The sequence below is a fragment of the Besnoitia besnoiti genome, chromosome X, assembly GCF_002563875.1.
Source record: "Besnoitia besnoiti strain Bb-Ger1 chromosome X, whole genome shotgun sequence".
Lineage (NCBI taxonomy): Eukaryota > Apicomplexa > Conoidasida > Eucoccidiorida > Sarcocystidae > Besnoitia > Besnoitia besnoiti.
The window spans coordinates 137414-157474 of record NC_042365.1 but is presented as its reverse complement, the minus strand read 5'-3'; the positions used below and the strand labels follow the sequence as shown (position 1 = coordinate 157474).

Sequence of the window (20061 nt, the reverse complement as noted above, 5' to 3'; positions counted from 1 at the left end):
GCACATAGCTGGTATCCGTTGCCGAATTCAAGACTTGCAGACAACAGAAACACAGTCGGATCGCTGAAAGGCGCATGAGAATTCTTTTTCAATCTAAACGTGAGTCGAGTTCGTAGACCTTGCGGTCGGTACAGCGTTCTAAGTCTCCTGTCGCCGTTTGAGTTTCACTGTTCCTGGGTCTTAATTATTCTAGTATATTCCATGGCAACCCGCGGAGCGGAGCAGTGATCTGTGTGCAACAGTAGCACGGTAATAATGGACGCCCGGTTCGCCCATTGACGCATGCAGAACAACGGAGGGAGGACACAGCCGTTGAATCACAGGCGGGCGAGTATGGTCCCACGTAATCTATACGCTACTTGTCCACGGGCGTTGCTCGTTGTATTTCCTTACTCTTTGTCAAGAGGCCTGTGATCTAGCGCCAAACAGGCAGCCAAATGGAGTCACGTCCTGCAAACGGCTACTTCGTTTCTTCTTCTATTCCGACATCGAAAGTAGCTCGTTTGGCGTCTTCCTGTGTACTAAAGCCAACTGAAGAGATCGTAAGAAGAACAGACAGCCAACAGAGACGAGAAGAGTAGAGTAGTGGGACTTAGTGGAAACCGAAGCTGAAAAACTACCAGGCGTGAGCTTTAGCAGAAACCGGGTCGCTTGCTAGTAGAGAATACGTGCGTGCTGTGTACTGAACGCCGCGATTCATCAGCGACCTCTCTCCCACGCAAGCACTTCTTGTGACAATGCGGCTACAGTCTGCACGCTCGCACACTGACTGGGCCTCGCACATCAGTGTTTTTCCCGCAATTCGTACATAAACACCGTATGACAGTAGCACTCATGACACACACCAGCAAGTTCGTTTATTCGCCTGTAGCCGATCTCCTTTCGAACGTGGGCAACTGCGTGTTCCTTGTTTTCGGAGTCTGATCCAAAGTATGTCCCGAGTGCCATCTCGCGTGTTTATCGCTCGGCACCTTGCAACTGTCCCGCGTGGGCATACGAGGCGCCTGCGCATTATGTGTGGTGCTGTGCGACAGGCAGAAGCTAGAGGCGCTGCCTACGCCAGGTGCAAGGTGTGTTCGTCACTAGTGCAGGTAGCCGAAGCAACGACTTCGCCCTCTAGTCACTCTCTCATCACCGCTTCGTTCACGTGCAGACTCAAATGCTAGCCGCCGCGGCGTCTCAGGCGTATAACGGAGCGAGGAATGCTGTCACCGAAACTAATACTTCGTGTAGCGGGGACCTTCCACAATGCGGGAGTCGCCGAAAATGACATCTCTCTGCGGCCGGAGGTGGCTCTCGGGAAGCTTGCCACACCCGATACGGGGCGCGGAGGCAAAGGAACATGTTCTTCTCCCTCCTCACTTTGCTGCCGGCGCCAGCCAAGTCAAAATGTTTAAGCACGTGTTTCAACGAATAGCGAAAGGACGTGAATAGTTTCCAGGTTCTAAGAATTTCAAGGGAGCATAAAAAATACGAATGATAGCCCTGTAGCGGCACCTTAAGTCCAGAGACTGCATTGCCCTGCGCGATCCGCCGTGACGAGCCACGGCTGCGTGGGGTGCCACATGCAAGAAAGAACGCCGCCGTTTTGTTTCGGATCCTCGACTACCTGTTCGCACAGAGACACACAAAAACACAAGAAGGCCTCTGGTTTCCCGAGTGTCAAACAGTGGAACTGAGATAAGCGTCCACAAATGCCGATCGCGTTTCGAACAGTTCCGACAGGCGGCGCGCCACGACCACATCTCAATTCGAAAACGCTGCTGTTGGAATATGCAGGTTTGCTGCTACTGCGAATGCCGGCGGACAGCTCGGCTATACGCTGGTCAGCCATATCTCAGTGCTAGCGCCTAGCAACCAAACATATCCTCCGTATCTGCCGGGCGATCGAACGGTCAGAGTGCAGAACTCACGCACAGAATCTCCACTGAACAGGAGACGAGAAATCCTTGAAGAAGGCCCCCCTGTGCAGCCGTGCAGAGGCATTCGGCGTAAAACGGGAGCAGGGCGAGCAGCCGCCATAAAGGGTCAAAACTGCAGGGGCATGAATCTGACTGCACAGAGAGGACTGCGAGACGTCGAAGTCCATACCCGGAGGGAGCGAACAGGCACGATGAGAGGATTCGTGACCAGGTCATTGAAAACTTTGAAGTGGTAAACTTGTACGGTCCTGGCGGCACACACACACATGTCCGCTCTGCTCCATAGAGGAGTTAGTCCCATGATTGACAATTCGCACATGCCCTGACACGCGGCACGCCTGCGTATCAGGTACATTCTAAAGCTGTGGCGGATTATCACCAAGTTGCCACACACTCCGCATGGCGCGCGTAAAGCTGCAAAAGTCTGTACCGGTGCTTTGTCTACGGCAGAATCACAGGAACGGGGTTTGCAGGTTCGCGTTCGGCGGGTCAAGGTGTGACGTCTCCGTGGACTCTCGTGTTTCGCGCGTTGGTCTATTCAGTTTCTGCGCATCCACTCTACACTCCGAGCCGGCCGCGCCTGCCTCCGCTTCCCCGCCAGCTTGGTCAGCCAGGCGCTGACACAATGAGCAGAGTGCGCATCTCGCATGCGCTCTCTGTGCACGAAACAAAACTCGCTCCTTTCCTCCCGCTCGATTCCGCAGACACACCGTGAGCTGGCGAAAAAGCTGGCGACGGCAGTTCGCGTCAGATCCGACCTAGGCGCGCCGGGAAGCGCGCTCGACTGAGCGACTCACCCGTCTGTAGAGGCCGTGCACATGAGCGGAAAGGTCGGGTGGAGACTGGCGCAAGTGATGGCGCCCGAGTGGCTGCGGAGAATCTTGTAAACTCGGCTCGAGAGCTCGAGGTCGAAGACGTACAGGCGGCGATTCTCTGCTCCCGCGACGATCTGCTCGCCCGATGTGTGGACGTCAATCGAAGAAATGGCTTCCGCCCCTGCGAAAAGCGACGCGGGGAATACGAGCGATGAGTGCTGGACGGCGGCCGCAGCTGCTGAGGTGCTAAGCTGCATCCTCGCACTGGAGACCCGCAGAACGCGTTTTGCAGCCAACTAATCAGGCAAGCGACCTGATTATGACTCCAGGTGGAATCGTGAGGATGGCTCACGCACGCAAAACGCTGCTGTCGAGTCCCCCCACCGAATCCGAACCCGGAACACGAGGACGCCAGCAGCTCATATAATGAAGGAGACCTCATATCTGCGCGGCTGCCGAGATGAATGAGGACGCGCGAAACACGGAGGCACTAGAATCGCATGACGCCCTGCAAGTGTCTTTTTCCTTTTCTTGCCAAGCTGGAGATGTGCCGTCTAGAATGCATACGTCCGGTATCATCGTGCTTCTCACACTCCCCCGATTCCCTCGAGCTCACACTCCATGTGTACGTGGTTCCATTGCACGGCCGACGGTGTACACGTATATACACATATAGCTATATACATAGATACTACATACATCAGCGTGGTATACGCGGGCACACACCAACAACTTTCTTAACGCCAGGGCGCCAGGTACTCGTTGGACACGCAGCTGAATTCCGCCAAACTGGTACATTTTCAAGCGTACTTCCTTACCAACGAGCTTTCGCACAAGCGCCTGATGCTTGCCTCCGTTTGGACCGATCTTCTTGTTGCTGTGCAAGTCAAAGATCCTGAGAGAGCGACAGACACACGAGACTCGGTGCGACATCAAGAGTCAGAACGTCGCTGTTACAGCTCCCTGCAGACTGGTGATCGACTGCCAGCTGGGAAAACCAATCCCGTGCTTCACTATAGATTGCGGAGATATCGAGGACGAAACGAGTGAGTACGCACAGATTCACAGGCCCATATGCGGAAAATCAGGTGGACACGCCGCCGCTGACGATGCCACTCGCACCTCGATATCCGGCACGTCGCCACCACCAGTTCGTGTGCACCAATCGCCCACAGTGCTGTCAATCTATACATGGAATATCGAGTTCTATCTGTTTCTCAGTTCATCACCAGTCTGTGCATCTGCCTGCATCAATCGACCTGCTTCTCTCTACGCCCCTGCCAACCACCTTTGCACACACCGAGTTGCTCTTCCGTCGCCAGCTGCTTTCCTGTGCGCCCTTCGCCGACCCTCCCGCGTTGACCGGCCTGGCAACTCCCTTTTCCAGTCAATTCCGCTCGCTCTGCAGACTGTATACCGCAAAACCCTAACCCTAAACCCTAAACGCACTCACCGAATGCCCTTGTGGTAGGCCACGACCAGCCACGGCTTCGTCGGATGGAAGACCGCAGCCTTCATGTGCCCGCCAGCCGCGCGTCGAATCGGGTGAATCGTCTTCTGCTTCGCGATGCTGTGAATCGAACACTGCTGAGACGGCGACGCGCTCCCGGGACACATCGCAATAAGGTAAGTGCCTGAACGCCACAGACCCAGCAAAACATGGCTGCGCAACGCACTACATCGGCCACCACAACATAAATATATATATATATATATACGTACATATGCTTGCACGTAGAGCTGGGGGTCTCTGCCGGGCGGCGGCGCTCGAGGCAGACACATACCCGGGAAACAGAGCCCGCGCCTGGAGCCCCCCTTGCATGCACCTCTGCCTGTATGTGTGCCGGTTTGCACGCCTTGCAAGAGACACATCTGGGGCAGTCTGCGACGCAGAAGCTGGAAGAAAGGAAACCCTTCCACAAAGGGCCCTAGTCAGGGAAAGGACGGCAGCCGACGAGAGCAGCTCTCGAGAGCGTCCTAGCGGGTCGCGCACCTTTTCCATGCCACGCAAGGCTGCGGACGGTTGAGTCGTGGAGGATGCTGATGCCGCAGAGGATGCCGCCGAGCGGCGCGCTCACGGATTCTTCGTCGTCTCGCTCCGCCGCCTTCCCCGCCTTTTTGTTTTTCTTCGCCTTGGCGTCCTCGGAGACAGACACCTGCAGGAGCGGCGCGTCCTTCGCCCGCTTTTTCTCGCTCTGGAGGCTACCGGCCTCTGCGGGTGCGGCGACGCCCTTCACGTTGATCTGTCTCCACACGCCGACGCCCTTGAGCGTCTGCTGCCTGCGCTTCTCGCCGAGGCCCTTCTCCTCGCCTTCGTCCTCCGGCTCGGACTCAGGCGTCTCCTCCTCCTCTTCGGTCTGCTGCAGGACTCTGAGCAGAGCCTTGGCTTCCTCTACGTCGCTCCGCCGCGAGTCGCCTTCGTCGTCGCTCGCGTCGGCTTCGTCCTCCGCAAAGGCGCGGTCTCCTTCTCCCCCGAGGCGCTTTTTCTTCGGAGCTTCGCTGGCGGCCTCCGTCTTCGTCTGCGAGAGCTGCTCCACAGTCCGTCGGTCAAACAGCGGCAAGTCGAGAAGCAGGAGCAGGAGCTGGTCTTCGATCGCGGCGGCGAGGATCGGCAGCCGCGGGTGGAAGGCGAGCGCCGTCACTTCCTGCTGAAGCTGAAATGAGACGAAACTCTTTCCCGTGAGCAGCTCCGAGACCCGCAGAGTCTTGTCCGCGCCGCCCACCGCGACCCACTGACCGGAGGCGTCGACGCACGCCGCCAGGAGCGCGTGCGCGTCCCCAGACTTCCCAGTCGGTGCCGCAGCTTCGCGCGACGCCCCGCCGGCGGCCTCGGCGCGCGCTTCGAGCGCCTGCTTCCGCGCCGCCGAGAGGGTGAGCAGCGGCAGCGGGCGCGGCTGATACTGCGCGTAGAGCGACAGCGGGAGGTAGTCCACGCGCCGGTGCGTAGGGAACGGCCGCAAGTCTTTCGGCGAGGGGAGCTGCGGCAGCAGCGAAGCCGGATCGACGTTCATCGCCATCTTCAGCGAGCGCGGGCACAGATACAGATCCAGACAGCGATTAAATCTGAACACACAAGCGACGCACGCGACGCGCCACAGCGGGCGACGCAGGAAAGCGTCTCAGCACGGAACGCCTCAGACATTCCAACTCTCCACTGCTTGCCGGGCGACAGCGGCGTTCAAAGCGGCGTTCATAGGCGAGATTCTACTGCGCGCGAGCAGCTGGCGGCACTCTCACCGGCTTCCGGCAGCAACCCGAATGCGCGAGACCCGAACGAACAGATACACTGCGCGGGGAATCAAACAAACCTGCAGACTCTCCGCGAAGGCACAGGGTTTGCAGTCTTCAGCATATACGCAGCCACAGACTCACACGCGCGCACGCAGGGCCAAAAGCTGCACGAAAACTGCCGTGCACAAGCATGAGTTTGAACCCTAGACCTCCCATCCTCTTTGCTAGAAAGCCCTCACACGGGGAGAGTCAGCGTCGGAGGAGGCGAGGGAAAGGCGTTCGAGACAGTCTTTTACCGTTCCAGAAGGAGGTCTTTGTAGGCGCCGACGAGGCGGAGCGCAGAGCTCTTCTGCGGGAGGAAGGAGAGAGGCCGGTTCTCGGGTGCCATCGCCGCCCACTTCTTCTTCTCCTGAGCACACGAGGCCGCGCGTGGAGCGATATGAGACACACAGCTTTGGAAACCTTCCCCCGGAGTGCCTGTCCCTGTGGCTGGGAACACCAGGCGCGAGCGAACGGCGTTCGCGCCCGCGCATCGAGACCGGCGTAGGGACACACATCTGAGAGCTCACAGAGGCAGCGCCTGCTGCCGCCCATCGGCGCCGCCGCACACGCCTCTCCCCACCCCACACTACACGCGTCACATCGTGAACTGAAGCTCCACGGAGGATCCCTGCAAGAACGGCACACCGATAAAAAACACGAGGCGCACTTTCTCTCTCTCTATGTGCATCAGTATGGGAAAAAAAAATACACAGATATATTTATATATGTCTACGAGTGTATGGGGGTGGGGAGGTTGAGTTTTTGCTCGGACCTCGTCGTTGAACAGGAACTCCTCTGGCGGATTGTAGCTTTCCGCGTGTCCAGGGAGGGCGAGTTTCGGGGCGGGAAGGGGCGGCGGCGCGCCCTTGGCCTTCTTGTCGCCGCGGCGATCCACATAGGTGCTCGCACCCCAAAGATCGAACACAGCCGGCGCCTCGCGCTGGCGGCGCTGTTGCGCATCTCTCAGCAGTTGCCCGGAGCGAATCAGGCGCACGAGGTGCGTGATTTTCTTCTGTTCATGCTTCGACGGCAGGAATCGGCTCTTTGGAACCGGTCGGTTGTGCATCGGGAAAATGCTGAAAAAAGAAAACGCCAGCCACAGACGCGGCGGAGCGCGGACGCCAGCGAACGCAGTGCAGATGATCCCGAGGTTGCGCAGCGAAACCCGCACGAGACGAGACGAGAGAGAATCCACGGAATCGACTTTGTTCCGAGGCTTAGGGTTTGGAGTACTGGTACAGGACGAGCTGCGAATTATTGCGTTTTCTTCCGCGCAAACACGTGGCGAGCGGAATGCAGGAGCCCTGAGGCGCTCAATCCTCACTTGGCGCGCAGCCGGGCGAAGCCGCGCAGCAAGGCGGAGGCACTCCTCACCTGTCTTCGAGATCGGACTCAACCAAGATCTCCTCGTCGTTGAACGCAGGCGCAGGGAAGTCTCCCGATCGGATTCGGCGAATAATCTGTTTCGCGCGCACGCCAGCCAGACACGTGAGCCACAGAAAGATGTCTGAAATCAAAAATGTGCACTGAGCTCGTCTCCAAGGAGACGAGCTCAGTGCATATTTTTGGCCGCCACAAACGCGCGTCCTTCTCATGTCTTCCCTCTGCCAAAGTCCGGAAGCGAGGGCGCGTACGCTGCGATTTAACGCTCGCATAACCACGCAGTTTGTCCCTTCGGTGTTGCCCAGACCGCAACCGCTACAGAAAAGATCGTGGAGCATCGCGGCAGCACCCTCCAAAGGAGGCTGCTAGCCCACCGCTTCACGCACACATATGCATATATATTCTTATAGATATTCACATGTACATATATATGCACACATGTGGCCCAGCTAACATATACGGAGATATAGTCGATTAGACACATATATATACATAAATATGTATAGACTCCAGTAGGCACATACACATCCCAGCAAGCATATATCTATAGCCATGTAACCATATACACACATATAAATAGCCCAGTATACATATGTATCTCGGAATAAATAGAGAGAAAGATACGTTGCATGCGTTCTTGAGGCCTCGCAGGCGTGTTTCTCACCTCGAGGTCAGTGTCTGTGAGCCTGTACTTTTTGTTGTTTTTCGCGTCGACGATGGTGCGCCAGCCGTCAGGGTCGTCCTTGGCGAGGAGACGATCGATCGCCGACGTCGAGAGCTGCTTGACCATCTTCTGACCATCCTTGTCGTAGCCTGACTCGCAGCACAGACCCACATGCGACTCGTCTGCTTAAACGTCGTCGTCTGTTGGGTTTGGTGCTTACAGATTCGTGAAAGATCGCTCCACTTCCCAGCTGCCTCCACGTCTTCACAAAGAGCCAGCAGACGCGGAAAACGGGCGCCCCCCCCGACGCCAGACTGAAAAACTCTCTCGCGTGGCACCCGCGCGCACTCACCTATGTGATCGTACTTCTCATACCACCACAGCGGGACGTTTCCAATCCGGTTTTCGTCTTCGTCTTCGTCGGAGAGGAGCTCGTCGTCCCCCTCCATCGGGTTGGGGACCTCGAGGAGTCTCTCGAACCGCCTCAGCTTGGTCCGCTCGCCCGCCTTATCTGGCTTCTCCGTCTTCTCTGATTTCGCCGCCTTCGCTGTCTGCCCTGCGCCGCCCGGCGCTGTGCCTCGACCGGACTGAGCAGCTGCAGGCGAAACAGAGGAGCGCCTTCTGGCGGCGGACGCCGCCGCGCGACGTGCTTCTTCTTCCTCGGCCGCCAACTCGTCTGCGAACTTGTTTTCTTCGGCGGAGCCTTCTACCTCTCCGGCTTCGTCTTCCTCCGCAGCTTCTCCCTCCTCCTCGAGCTCTTCTTCATCCTCATCGTCGTCCTCTCCGTCCTCGAGCTCATCATCGTCTTCATCGTCATCCTCATCATCGTCTTCGTCGTCATCCTCATCGTCGTCTAGTTCGTCTTCACTCCTATCTTCGTCCTCGGAGTGCGTCGAGACGGTTGCGGCGGCGGCCTCGTCTTCTTCGCTCGCCCCGGACTCGTGCTCGTCCTCGTCTTCTGCGTCCTCTTCGCTGGCGTCTGCGTCGCGCGTCTTTTCTTTTTTATTCATCGCAGTTTCTCTCCCCGCTGGCGGGTTCTGCAGACGGAGCTCCGCGCGTGTCTCGCCTTCCTCTGCAGAGAGAAACGCGTCGCTTTCCTCCGTGGTGACGGGCTCCCGCGCAGGCGACATGAAGGAAGAGAGCGAGGAGGGCGACGCACGCGTCTTCTTCGCTTTAACTGGTCCCTTCACCAGGCTTCTGTCGCCGCTACTCTCCAGGGCGCGCCCCGCGGCAGAGGCCTTGACCTTTCCTGGCTTCATCTCTCGCGTTCCCTCGTTGCTGATTCTCGTAGCCCTCTGCGTGTATCGCCCCTCGAGGCGCACTGTCGCAGGAGTTTCTCAGCTCGGCAGTCTTTGCTCGTGCCCGTCTGGTCGCCCGACCGGTCTGCGCGCCTTGCGCTCGTTCAGTCCCGCGAGAAAAACCGCAAAACGCCTTCAGTCCGCGCCGAGGTTTCCGCCTCCAACCGGCATGCGCCGAGAGAAACGCGCGAGAGGAGGGACAAAGAGGATGGAGAAGGCGACCGTGAGGCGAAGGGAGCAGGAGAAAAAGTCGCGTGAAAAAGTAAAAGAGGAAGGCAGGCAAAGATGAGTTCGTCCGGCGACTGAAGAGTGAAAAAGCGTTGCACCAGACCCCCGGCTGCCTGAGCCGACACGGCCGGAGGACTGTCCTCTGAGGGCCTCGGCGGCGGGAGGGAGAGGAAACAGAAGAAAAGGAGACACGAAATGATAGATTTTTTCCATGCTCTGTTAGTTCTGTCCCTCTTCCCTGGCCCCACACAGTCTTCTTCGTGTTTCTTTCTGCAAGTGAACGCGCGCCAGCTGTGCGCGGCTTTTCTCTTCACGTGTGCATGCAAATTTCTGAATAGGCCCGCTTTGCCCCCGCGCGCCTTTCGGGGTCTTCATTCACCTTCCAGAAAGTCTCTCCGGCTTCTCCTCTGCGAAAAGGCTACCGCGCGGAATCCAAGAGAGACGTAGCGCGGCGATTCCAGACTTTTTCGCGACTCAGTGAGGGGTGTATGTAAAGTGAAACAGGCATCGAGGTCTGCGGCGAGAAGTCGGCGGAGCGAAAAGACGCTGGGAGGCCCGTGCCGATTGAGGCCGTCGTTGTGTCTTGGGACGAGGAGGGAGGGTGAGCAGTTCCCTCACAAGACAAATCGCACAAAAAGGGAATAAACTGCCATCCATTTGAGCCGAATCTGTCGAGGCAACAAAGGGGAAAGTGGTGGAGACTTTGAAGCAGTGAGCATCGTCGCCGTCTTCGCTGGAGCTGTCTCAGGCTGCGGACACTCGCTGCACACGGACGCGGCCGCAGTCCCCCCCTCCGCGAGAGCGGCGAACAAGAACGAGAGGAACGGAGAGAAAAGGGCGCTAGCGGACAGCAGAGAGGAAGACAGCCATGGAGCGAGTGGGTGTCTCCGCGCCTACTGTGTTCAGAACCGGTTCGGCTCCACGGGCGACCGGAGCCCGCGGGCCCGTGTCTCCGCGCACATCTCTCTGTAGAACTTCCTCGTGCTGACGCTTTCTAACCGTTCCTCGGCGTCTCCTTCGGCCGTTACTGCCGAGTTCTGCTGTTCTCCTCTCGATACGACTTGCAAAGCGTCTCCTTTCATCTCTCTCTTCTCGTTCTCAGGGCGCTCGTCCTCTGGCCGCTCGCCGGGGGTTGTCCTCTGTTTTCCCCGTCTTCGTCTGCCTCTCTCCTGTCTCTCTTCGCTTAATTTCGCTCCGAAGCTTCGCCCTTCGGTCCTCTGTCTCGCTCGTTTCCTCCCTCTCTCTCCTTCGGTTCCCTTTCCTTCTCCCCAGCAGCATGCAAGCTCCTCCGCGGGCTCCCGCTCCCTCTCACCCTGTGAGTCCACAGGGTGTGGCAAGCGAGCGCAACGCCCCTCTCTGCGGCCTGAGAAAGCGGCGAAGGCCCCGCGGCTCAGCCTCATCTGCGCATTCCGCGTCTTTGTCGCTGGAGCGACGTCGCCTGCTTCGCCGCACTCGCAGGCTCTCCTCCAGCCTCCTTTCCGCTTCTCTCTCTGGCTCAGATGAGTTCCCATGCTCGCCTGCGGTCTCTCTGTCTGACCCGCCGCCGGCTCAGGCGTTTGAGGCATCTGCGCCGTCGCCCTCCGCGCCTGCTTCCCTCTCGTCGTCTCCTGTCGATCTGCGTGCGGCCTGTGCTGCGGCTCCTTCTGTGTATGCGCCCTCTTCTTCTGCGCGTTCCTCTCCCGCGCCTGTCGCACGCACATCGCCTGCTTCTTCTTCTGGCGCGGGGCTGGACTCAGAGCCAGGAGACGATCCCGCCGCATGCTGCGTGTCTTTGTCGGCTGTCGCCGTAGCGCAAAAACCGTTTGGTGTCTCTAGATCGATGGGTTCAGACTCTCTGGCGCTCTCGGTCTCTCACGTCGTCCCGCGGTGCGCCTGGCGTTTTCCACGCGGTCCGCTGCGGCTATTTTTCGCTGTCCTTCACGTTGTCGCGCTCTCTTCGCTGTCCGCCTTAGGCGCCGCGGAGGCGCTTTCTTCTCCGTCGTCTCTTGTTCACTTTCTGTCGCCGCTCTTGTCTCATCGCTCCTGCGGCGTGCCTCCTGCGAGTGCGTCCTCTCGCACCTCCCTCGCGTTCTCCGCGAGCTCGCCGCGCTGCCGCGCGCCTGCCTTCATGTCGTCTCTCTCCAGCGTCTCAGCGGGTTCCGAGTTCGCCGCCTCGCCGTCTCTGGCGCGCTCCTCGAGGGCCTCGTCTCCCCTGACCTCTCCCAGCACGCCCGATTCTGCGGCGGCTCAGGTCTCTTCTCTCGCGTCCTTATCTGCGCTCCGCTCCTTCTCTCTGCTGCCGCGGCGGCGACAGCGGGTCAGCCGAAGCGCCGCGCTCTCCGCAGCTCTCCATTTTTCGCCTCGTTCTTCTCCTCTAGGGCCGCTCCACGTCGCGGCGGCGCCCGGCGGCGCGGAGCTCTGGGCACCGGCTGCTTCAGTCGCCTCAGCCTCGTCTGCCGCGCCGACCGCGCGGGCGCAAGCCGCCGGCGCGAGCGAGGAGAGTGCGGAGTGGCTGCGGAACGTCGCCATCATCGCACACGTAGACCACGGCAAAACGACCCTCGTCGACGCGCTCCTGGTGCATGCAGCCGAGCTGCAGTCGGCCGGCGACCTCAGAACCAGTTGGGACTTCGAAAAGCGAAAGGTGGGGGGCAGGAGGATTCGACAACGTTCGCCTGCGCGAGACCGAGCGAGTTTTTTCTTGTCGCCACCGGAGGCAGGGCATCTTCTCGCGCTGTCCGTGCTTCGCCTCCTCGCCGTTTGTCGCGCGCGCAGGCCTGCTTTCTCGCTCTGCGAAGGCGCGGCTTTGGTGCAAGCAGCTGCAGCGGGACATAGCCGCGGTCTCGCTGCTGAGTGTCAAGTGTGAAGGAGGCCCGTGTGCGCATTTCACTTCCGCAGGGCATGCAGCGCATGATGGACACCGGCCAACTCGAGAAGGAAAGGGGCATCACCATCACCGCGAAAGTCTGTTCGTTGCGCTTCAAAGACGGAAAAAAAATCAACATCATCGACACGCCAGGTGGGCCTCTCGCGCCTCGCTTCGCCCCGTGATTGCATCCATGTATATATATATATATATATATATATATTGAATCAACTCTAACTCTAGCTATCTGTGTCAGTCAATCTTTCGTATCTGTCTACTCATCTATGTATTATTCTGTCCATCTACGTCTACCTATATCCACATTTCTAGCTCTCTCTGTCAACCAGTTTACCAGTCTACTTTTGTGTCTATCTATCTACCCGTGTATCTACCGGTCTCTCCATTTTTGTGTATCTATATCCACCTGTATCTTTTTGTATATTTATCCATCTGAGTCTGTCGCAGTTGGCATCTTTGCGGATGCGCCCATGTGCACCCCTCTGCTCTTTCGCGTCGGCGCCTTACGCTCCTCGTTTCCTTTGAGTGGTAAAAAGATTCAGCGGCTTTTTCGTTCTCTCTGCCGGTGGATTTCGCCCGGTTGTCCTCGTGACTCGGTCGCATTCTCCTGTGTTGTCGCGCTTCTGAGGCGTCTCCTCTTTTTCCACTGTTTCCCAATTACTTCGGCATCCTTCGTGCGCTTCAGGGCACGCGGACTTCAGCGGCGAAGTCGAGCGAGTGATGCACCTTGCGGACGGAGTTCTGCTTGTCGTCGACGCTGTGGAGGTCAGAGCGATTCGCTTGGAGCCCAGTTTTCTTCAAACCGGAATGCCCGTCGTCCTTGATCTGCATGCACTCTGTGCGCATTCGCGGGTCATCCACGTGCTCACCACGAGGCCGAATTTCCTTGCAGGCGTAGCGGCATCCACTCGCTTCGACGACCTTATGAAATTCATTCGGATGGCTGCGCTTTCCCGCGGCGACACGGCCTCGTAGATGGAGGCGTCCACGGGGGTGCATGCGCAGAGACATAAAACATACGCATGTATACATATATATGTACCTATAGAATTTATGGCTGCCTGTAGGTGCATGCCTCGGTGCCTCAGCGTGGATGGCCAGGAGCTCATGTGTTAGCTGATGTGCCATGTATACGCAGAGGGCATTGACCTGAGGATGCGTGGACGCCTCTGTGTATCCACGCCTACTGGCGCATGCACGTCAAATGCGATATTGTTTTTCTTGTCCGCAGGGCTGCAAGCCCCAGACGCGCGTGGTGCTGCAGAAGGCGCTCCAGGCAGGTCTCAAAGCAGTCGTCGTGATTAACAAGGTCGATCGAAGCTCCGCGCGACCCGAGTGAGGCACATGAACGCATTTCAAGATTCTTTGAATCTAAAACGCGCATCAGGATGCAGACGCACATATGCATATACATTTGCGTAGATATCTCTGTGAGAAGCCACGATTTCTCTGTGCGCATGCACACATGACTTTTCGTTATATTTGCTGCGCTCTTGCGCTCTCTTTGCTTTCTATTAGATCCTAGGGCGAACTGTTGTTGTGGCGCTAGACGGTTTGCATCTGTCGCTTGAAGTCTCCTTTTCGAAACAGATGTCTGTATGTATTTTGTGTCCTCGCAAAAGGGAGGCTAGATGTGCGCGTGGGCACATGAATAGATTTTGAATGCAGGAGAGTATAAGCATATTCAGGTGTCGTCGAAATATCCCCTTTCGATGCTCCGTAGGGACGTCGCCGCCCAAGTTTTCGATCTCTTCCTGCAACTCGACGCGACTGAAGAGCAGGCTGAATTTGAGGTAAGGCGCTGGTGGTGTGCTCTCCGAATATAAGCCGACCGCAGACCAACACTGCGTAGGGCACCCCTAGGTCTGCGACGGGGCCGCATAGAAGAACTTCTTTCCTTTCCTGCTCACAGGCATCATGCGTGCCGATGCTTCGGCACAGTCGCCCACACATGAAGACTCGTCCACGGCTTCGTCAGCACCGGCTGCGTCTGTCGTGCGATTTCCTTTTCCGCAGGCTTGGGGTTTAGGGTTTCTGTCCCGACTGCGTCTGTGGCTAGCTGGATTTATCTTCGCAAGTGTGCGTTTGTCCGCGAGAAATCGATGAGTTTCTGCGCTCCTCGCGCCGTGCTCCCTGTTCTCGTGTTTTGCAGGTCGTCTACGCCTCGGCGCTGAACCGTCAGAGTGGCTCCAGTCCCTCCGCCCTCGTGACCTCTATGGAGCCGATCGTCGAGGCGATCATGCGCCTGCCCTCGCCAGTCCGCCGGCGCCAGGAGATGCTTGCGGCGCGGTCAGCGGCAGACGCCGCGGCTGCGGAGACTCCGGCGGCTGCGACGGAGCGTGAACAGCAGGCGCCGCTGCAGCTCCAGATTGCCCACGTGGATCGGAACGCGTACCGGGGCGTGATGGCGATGGGCAAGCTGCTGAGCGGGACGCTGGTGCCTGGCATGCCTGTCGGCGTCCAGCGACCGGGCGAGCCTCTCAGAAAAGGTCAGCTGCGACCGCGAACCCCCGGGGAGTGGAGGAAAGGGGGGAGGGGGCAAGGGCGCGAAGACTTGTCCGCCGGCGACCATCCCCGCCTGCAACTCTGTGTGGGTCTCGCCGACCATACTTATTAGCTAGAGACAAAACCAGGTTGAAGACACATCTGCAGAGACGGCTGAAGTCGACTCGCCTGAGAGAGGACGGGACTGCGCGTGGCTTCTGCACAGGGGTCGCGGACGGAGATGGTGCAGGTGGATGTTTCGCTTTTCTCAAATGTGTCTCCCGCGTCTGTTGTCTGCCCGTGTTGTGGCGCCGCCTTCAGCGACTTTCACCGGTATCTTCGAGTACGACGGCATGGATCTCCGCGAGATGTCCATTCTCCAGGCCGGGTCCGCGTCGCCTTCCGCGGTCGCGAGGCTCGCCCCGCCTGGCTCGGCGTCCGGCTCAGTTGCGTCGCCCCAAGGCGGCGAAAGAGACGGAAGCGGCAGGGGCGAGGCGGAGGTGAAGAAAGAGGAGGGCGCGAAGTCCGCAGAAGCGTCCGGAGTCGTCGCCAGAAGCCCCGCGTCGCTCGTGGGAGACATCATCGTCCTCGCCGGCGTCACCACGGACGTGCGCGTCGGTGAATCGGTAGTTGACCTCACGGTACGCACGGCGAGAGATACTTCCGCAGACAACCTGCCGGCTGTGGAGGGGACCCTAAACCCAGGCACCAAAACAGAGTGAAGCCGAACACCGTCCGTGGCGCCACGCGGCCCCTGGGCCGTCTCCGCGGTCGCCGAAGCGAAGACTTTGGTCGTTGCCTGCTGACGAGATGCGCTCGGCTCCGGCCAAAATTTAAGTTTGATAATCTGACTGAAATTAAGCACCAAACTTAAAATATGCTCTAACTGAAAGACCCTATATCCAGCCATTTGAATCTAATTTTGAAACGCCAGAGAATCCCTCTCTGAGTTCGGTGTTTCGCTCGCCCGTTCTTTCGTGATTTTCCGCTTTCCCCCTTCTCCAGTCGCGAGCGTATTGCTTCTCGCCTCCGAAGCTCTGTCCGCGCCAGTGGCGCTGAGCCCACGCTTGATCCCGCGTGTTTTTTGGCGACCTCTCTAATCGCATCGCGCGCCGCTCGTCTTCTTCTTACGTGCCTCGCTCTCGTCGGCCTCCTGCATGTTTTCTTTTCTGTCAGGACCCGCGCCCCCTGCCGCCGCTTAGCGTGGCGGAGCCGTCGGTGTCCATCCAGGTGCTTGTAAATACTTCGCCGCTCGCGGGAAAGGAAGTCGAGACGCCGACCTCCGGAACGATGCTGCGGCAGCGCCTGCTTACCATGACCGAACGGTACGCATCTCCTCAGTGCCTGCTCTGTTCTCTCCTCTGTCCCGCGAGCTGCGAGTCAGGGGCTTCAAGCCTGCGCGACAGGAGGCCGGCTTTCGCCTACGTTGGTGTCCTCTAGCAGCGCCCTTCTGACCCCCCCATGAGTCCCGGCCGCCGCAGCACGTTTGTACTATAGCCTAAACTCTCACGTGCTTATATATATATATATTTATACTTACGTATATGTATTTATATGTTTACGTCTACGGGCGTATGTTCTATACTTTGCCGGCGATGGGCTTGCAGGCGCATGAGAGGCTGGAGTGCTCACATACGGATATATCTTGTCAGTGCACAGGCGGCTGCGAGCCAGCCCTGAAAAGGGGTAGGGCGGCAGAGGATGATGGTGTAGCACATCAAAAAGTATATGTTAGCCGCTAAGGTGGACTTTCAGAGGGCGTCTGGGTTGTGCGTTCATGAGTCGTAGGATGCGAGACGCGTATGCCGTTTCATCTGAAACTAAATTTTCCCATTATACGTAGCTCCAGACGGCAGTTTGTTTTTTTCTCCCCAGAGACGTCTCCCTGCGAGTCGACACAAGTCCCGAAGAAGACGGAGGCCGCGGACCGTCGTCTTCCTGTCTTCTGCGGCTGAGCGGACGAGGGCCCCTTCACCTCGCCCTCGTCCTCGAAACACTTCGCCGCGAAGGCTTCGAACTACTCGTCGCTGCGCCTTCAGTGCTGCCTCGGTACGCAGATCGAAGGACCCAGGCGTGTGCGTGTGGAACTGTGGATCTCCCTCTTCCCTGGCGGAGGCGAGCGCGAGGCGGTTCCCCTTGCCTCGCATGCGCGCCCGCGCGTAACCGGTCGAGTGCGCTAGCGAGTTACGTTCGTTCTGCCGAGTCCCTCCGCGCCGGCTGGCAGGAGTGCATCAAAGGTTGAACTCTGGAGTAGTTGTTGTGCACATGTCTTCCTATTTTGTGCCCTAAATCCTTTGTCCGCTCGTCAAAGCTCACGTCTGGCGACAAGGAACTGTGGTCTCAGCACTCGCATGTATCCAAACAATATGAAGGATTCTTCATAAACATGCGGGTGGAACGCGTTGGCGGCTGGCGTTGAGGGGGACTGCAGAAGCGTGGCGCTTCGTGGGGGCGGCCCTGTGTGCCTCTTCGACCGCGGGCCCCTGGCGCGTGGGTTTCCTTCTGGGGCGCGCCCGCGAACGAGGCCGTTTTGAGGAAGCTTGTAGTTGTGTGGGCGAATTTGAGCAGATGGGGAGACGACGGAGAGCTCCTGGAGCCGGTGGAGGAGATGGAAGTCGCTGTGCCTCAGGAGCACGTCGGCGTGATTATCAACGAAGTGAAACAGAGGTAAGGCTTGGCATTTGCTTTGGCATGGGTTAGATGCTTTCTCGGTTTTCTCTCCCGTGTGTGAACTAGGCGTTCGTCCCCGCTGCAGCATCCCTCCTCACGCATGTCTTGCATGCGCGTGCCGTTTCCTCGTCATCTGGCTTGTCCCCTGGCTCACGTCCCTCGTGTGGTATTTCCGTCTCTGTGTAGCTGTGCCGCTTCGACGGCAGTGACATCTCTTGAGCCGCTTGGGTTTCTCGCCTTCCGGTTGCTTTGTCTGTCACTGGCGCCTTCTTCGCGGGGCTCGATGTGCGGCGTCGGCGTCCCGCTGTCTGTTGCGCGGACGCGCCCCGCTGCTTTTCGCGGCGTCTGGCGGTCGCCCCTCTGCTGTGGTGCGCCGTCGCGCCGCGTTGGCGCGAGCGTGTATCGTCGGCGTTTCTGCGTCGACCCGTCGCGTGATTCGTCAGGAAAGGCGACTTGGTAGACGTCGTTAGTTCGTCCTCTTCTTCGCCTTCGGCGCTGTCGACGCTCCTCTTCCGCCTGCCGACGCGCAAGTCCTTCGGTCTGCGGTCGGCCGTCATGTCTGCCACGAAGGGCACCGCTTCGATCCACGCCGCTGCTGGCGGCTACCAGCCGGTCCCCACGGGCGAGGAGACGGACGGGCTGGTAAAGATTGCGCGGAAAGACCGCCACGCTCTGCTGTCGTCCTCAGCGGACGTGCCGAGCAAACGCGACAGCAAGTCTGGCTCCAAGGGCTGCAACGCCTTCATTCCGCGCGAGGGGGCGAAGCAGTCTGGCGGCTTCAACGTGAAGCGAGGCATCGAAGGCGCCGGCGCCGGCAAAAAGAGAGATAGAGGCTTCCTTGTCGCCACCGAGGAGGGAACGGTCACGGGAAAAGGTGCGCTCACCGCTCAGGTATGGCCTGCAGACAGAGACTCCACGCTGGCGCATGCAGACGACGGAGAACTGGGAAAGGGGGCTGCGAGGCAGGCGGAGACAGAACAGAGAGCTGCACCTTCCCATCCGAGTCGCAATCCTCAGGGCTTGTGTGCTTGGAGCAGCGTCTTTAGCTTCTTTTTAGACGGCAGAGTGTGTGTGGGTGAACGCCTGGGTGCTCGCCTTCCGTTGTAAGACCTGAAGACGCTTCTCCCTCGCACCACGAACCCCCTGCTGTTGTTGTCCCTTTACACAGGCGACAGGATCGGATCTGTTCATCGCGTTTTCTTGTCTCGCTACGCGTTTCCTCAGGAGAGAGGCCAACTCTTCGTCGCGCCCGGTGACCAAGTGTATGGGGGCATGATCGTCGGGCTGAACAGCCGTGGAGGTGATCTCCCGGTGGGTGTAGAAGCGTCTGTCACGTGGCGGACCCCCTGAACGGTTTCACTCCCCTTAAATCACACAGAAGGTCTAATAGTTCTTGAGAGAACAAGCACAGCATGGTCGGCCGAAGACGTTTGCGCACGGCTACCCCTCTCACTTGACTATTCCGTCGATGTGCGATGACCATGCATCAGAGACGCATGCGCGCAGGCATGCATGCAAGCACAAACGTATCACGTCTTTCGCATTGTTCCGTGGTCCGCTGCTGAGGCCACACGTGGCACGAGAGTGCCTAGGATGGATGAGAGAGTGGCCCGAACGGCCGAGCTGTTTCTTCCAGATTATGAAAAGCAAGGGGGATCTCGTGGATTATGTCAAGGAGCAGATGTAGAACAGGCGGTCTCTCTAAAAACATATTTCTGTAACTTAAGGCGAAAAAACTCTGAGGATAGACGAGAAGAAGTAGAAGGAGGTTGCAGAGGCAAACCAAACTGTTCCTGCTGCATGGCGTGAAGGGGACCATGGTCCCTTGTGTTTCTGTTGCGTTCTTACCCGCAGATCAATGTGTGCAAGGCGAAGAAACTCACAAATATGCGGGCGGCGCACAAGGAGATCAATGAGGGCGTTGTGCCGCCTATTGAAGTCACCTTAGACTACGGAATGGAGATCATCGGGGTAAGCAACGGTGCTATGCTATACCGAAGGAGTTCCTGATGTGGGAGAAAGCAACGACAGTGCGGGATGGTGGTTTTTGAGTAGTCTACAACAGCAATTAAGAACTCGGTCTGATGTCCGCACTCTTCCTGAAGGAGATTCACGGTGGAGTCAATGTCTGTCTCGTGCATGGTGACTCAAGGCCGTCCCATGTGTGTGTTCCTGTCGGCAGGCGAATGAAGTCATGGAAGTAACGCCGAAGAGTATAAGACTGGCAGTTCGGTCCGCAATGCGAAGATGACACCTGCTGTGGCGGCGCGCCTTCGATATTTTGGCGTCGCGCACCACTCTTCAGACCTGCGACGCTGTCACGCCCGTATCCGCAAGCAAGCCCTTCCCTCGTTATTGGTCACGCCGTTCATCGAATTTCGTTCCAGCCAAGATGTTTCGGCGCCGGGTTCTCTGCGCCAGGGAATGCACCTTTTGTCAACCTCGCCATCGCCCTTTCGAC

At 58.3% G+C, this 20061-nt stretch overlaps 2 protein-coding genes across 2 annotated transcripts; one reads left to right on the top strand and one right to left on the bottom strand.

Moving 5' to 3' along the window:
* Positions 1–1498: 1498 nt before the first annotated feature.
* Positions 1499–9316, bottom strand: BESB_015900 (putative ribosome biogenesis protein BOP1; the record flags this gene model as incomplete). The annotated part of the gene is made up of 11 exons (XM_029360305.1): positions 1499–1609; positions 2092–2170; positions 2720–2918; positions 3556–3632; positions 4191–4371; positions 4731–5800; positions 6265–6377; positions 6783–7086; positions 7385–7470; positions 8058–8206; positions 8410–9316. 11 exons carry the CDS (start codon positions 9314–9316, stop codon positions 1499–1501), a joined length of 3276 nt encoding a protein of 1091 aa, XP_029216281.1.
* Positions 9317–10859: 1543 nt separating this feature from the next.
* On the top strand, positions 10860–19851 carry BESB_015890 (elongation factor Tu GTP binding domain-containing protein; the record flags this gene model as incomplete). The annotated part of the gene is made up of 14 exons (XM_029360304.1): positions 10860–12206; positions 12461–12581; positions 13132–13211; positions 13678–13781; positions 14170–14239; positions 14599–14935; positions 15405–15571; positions 16107–16255; positions 16806–16979; positions 17499–17597; positions 18044–18491; positions 18825–18911; positions 19455–19571; positions 19783–19851. 14 exons carry the CDS (start codon positions 10860–10862, stop codon positions 19849–19851), a joined length of 3369 nt encoding a protein of 1122 aa, XP_029216280.1.
* Between the last annotated feature and the right edge of the window lie 210 nt (positions 19852–20061).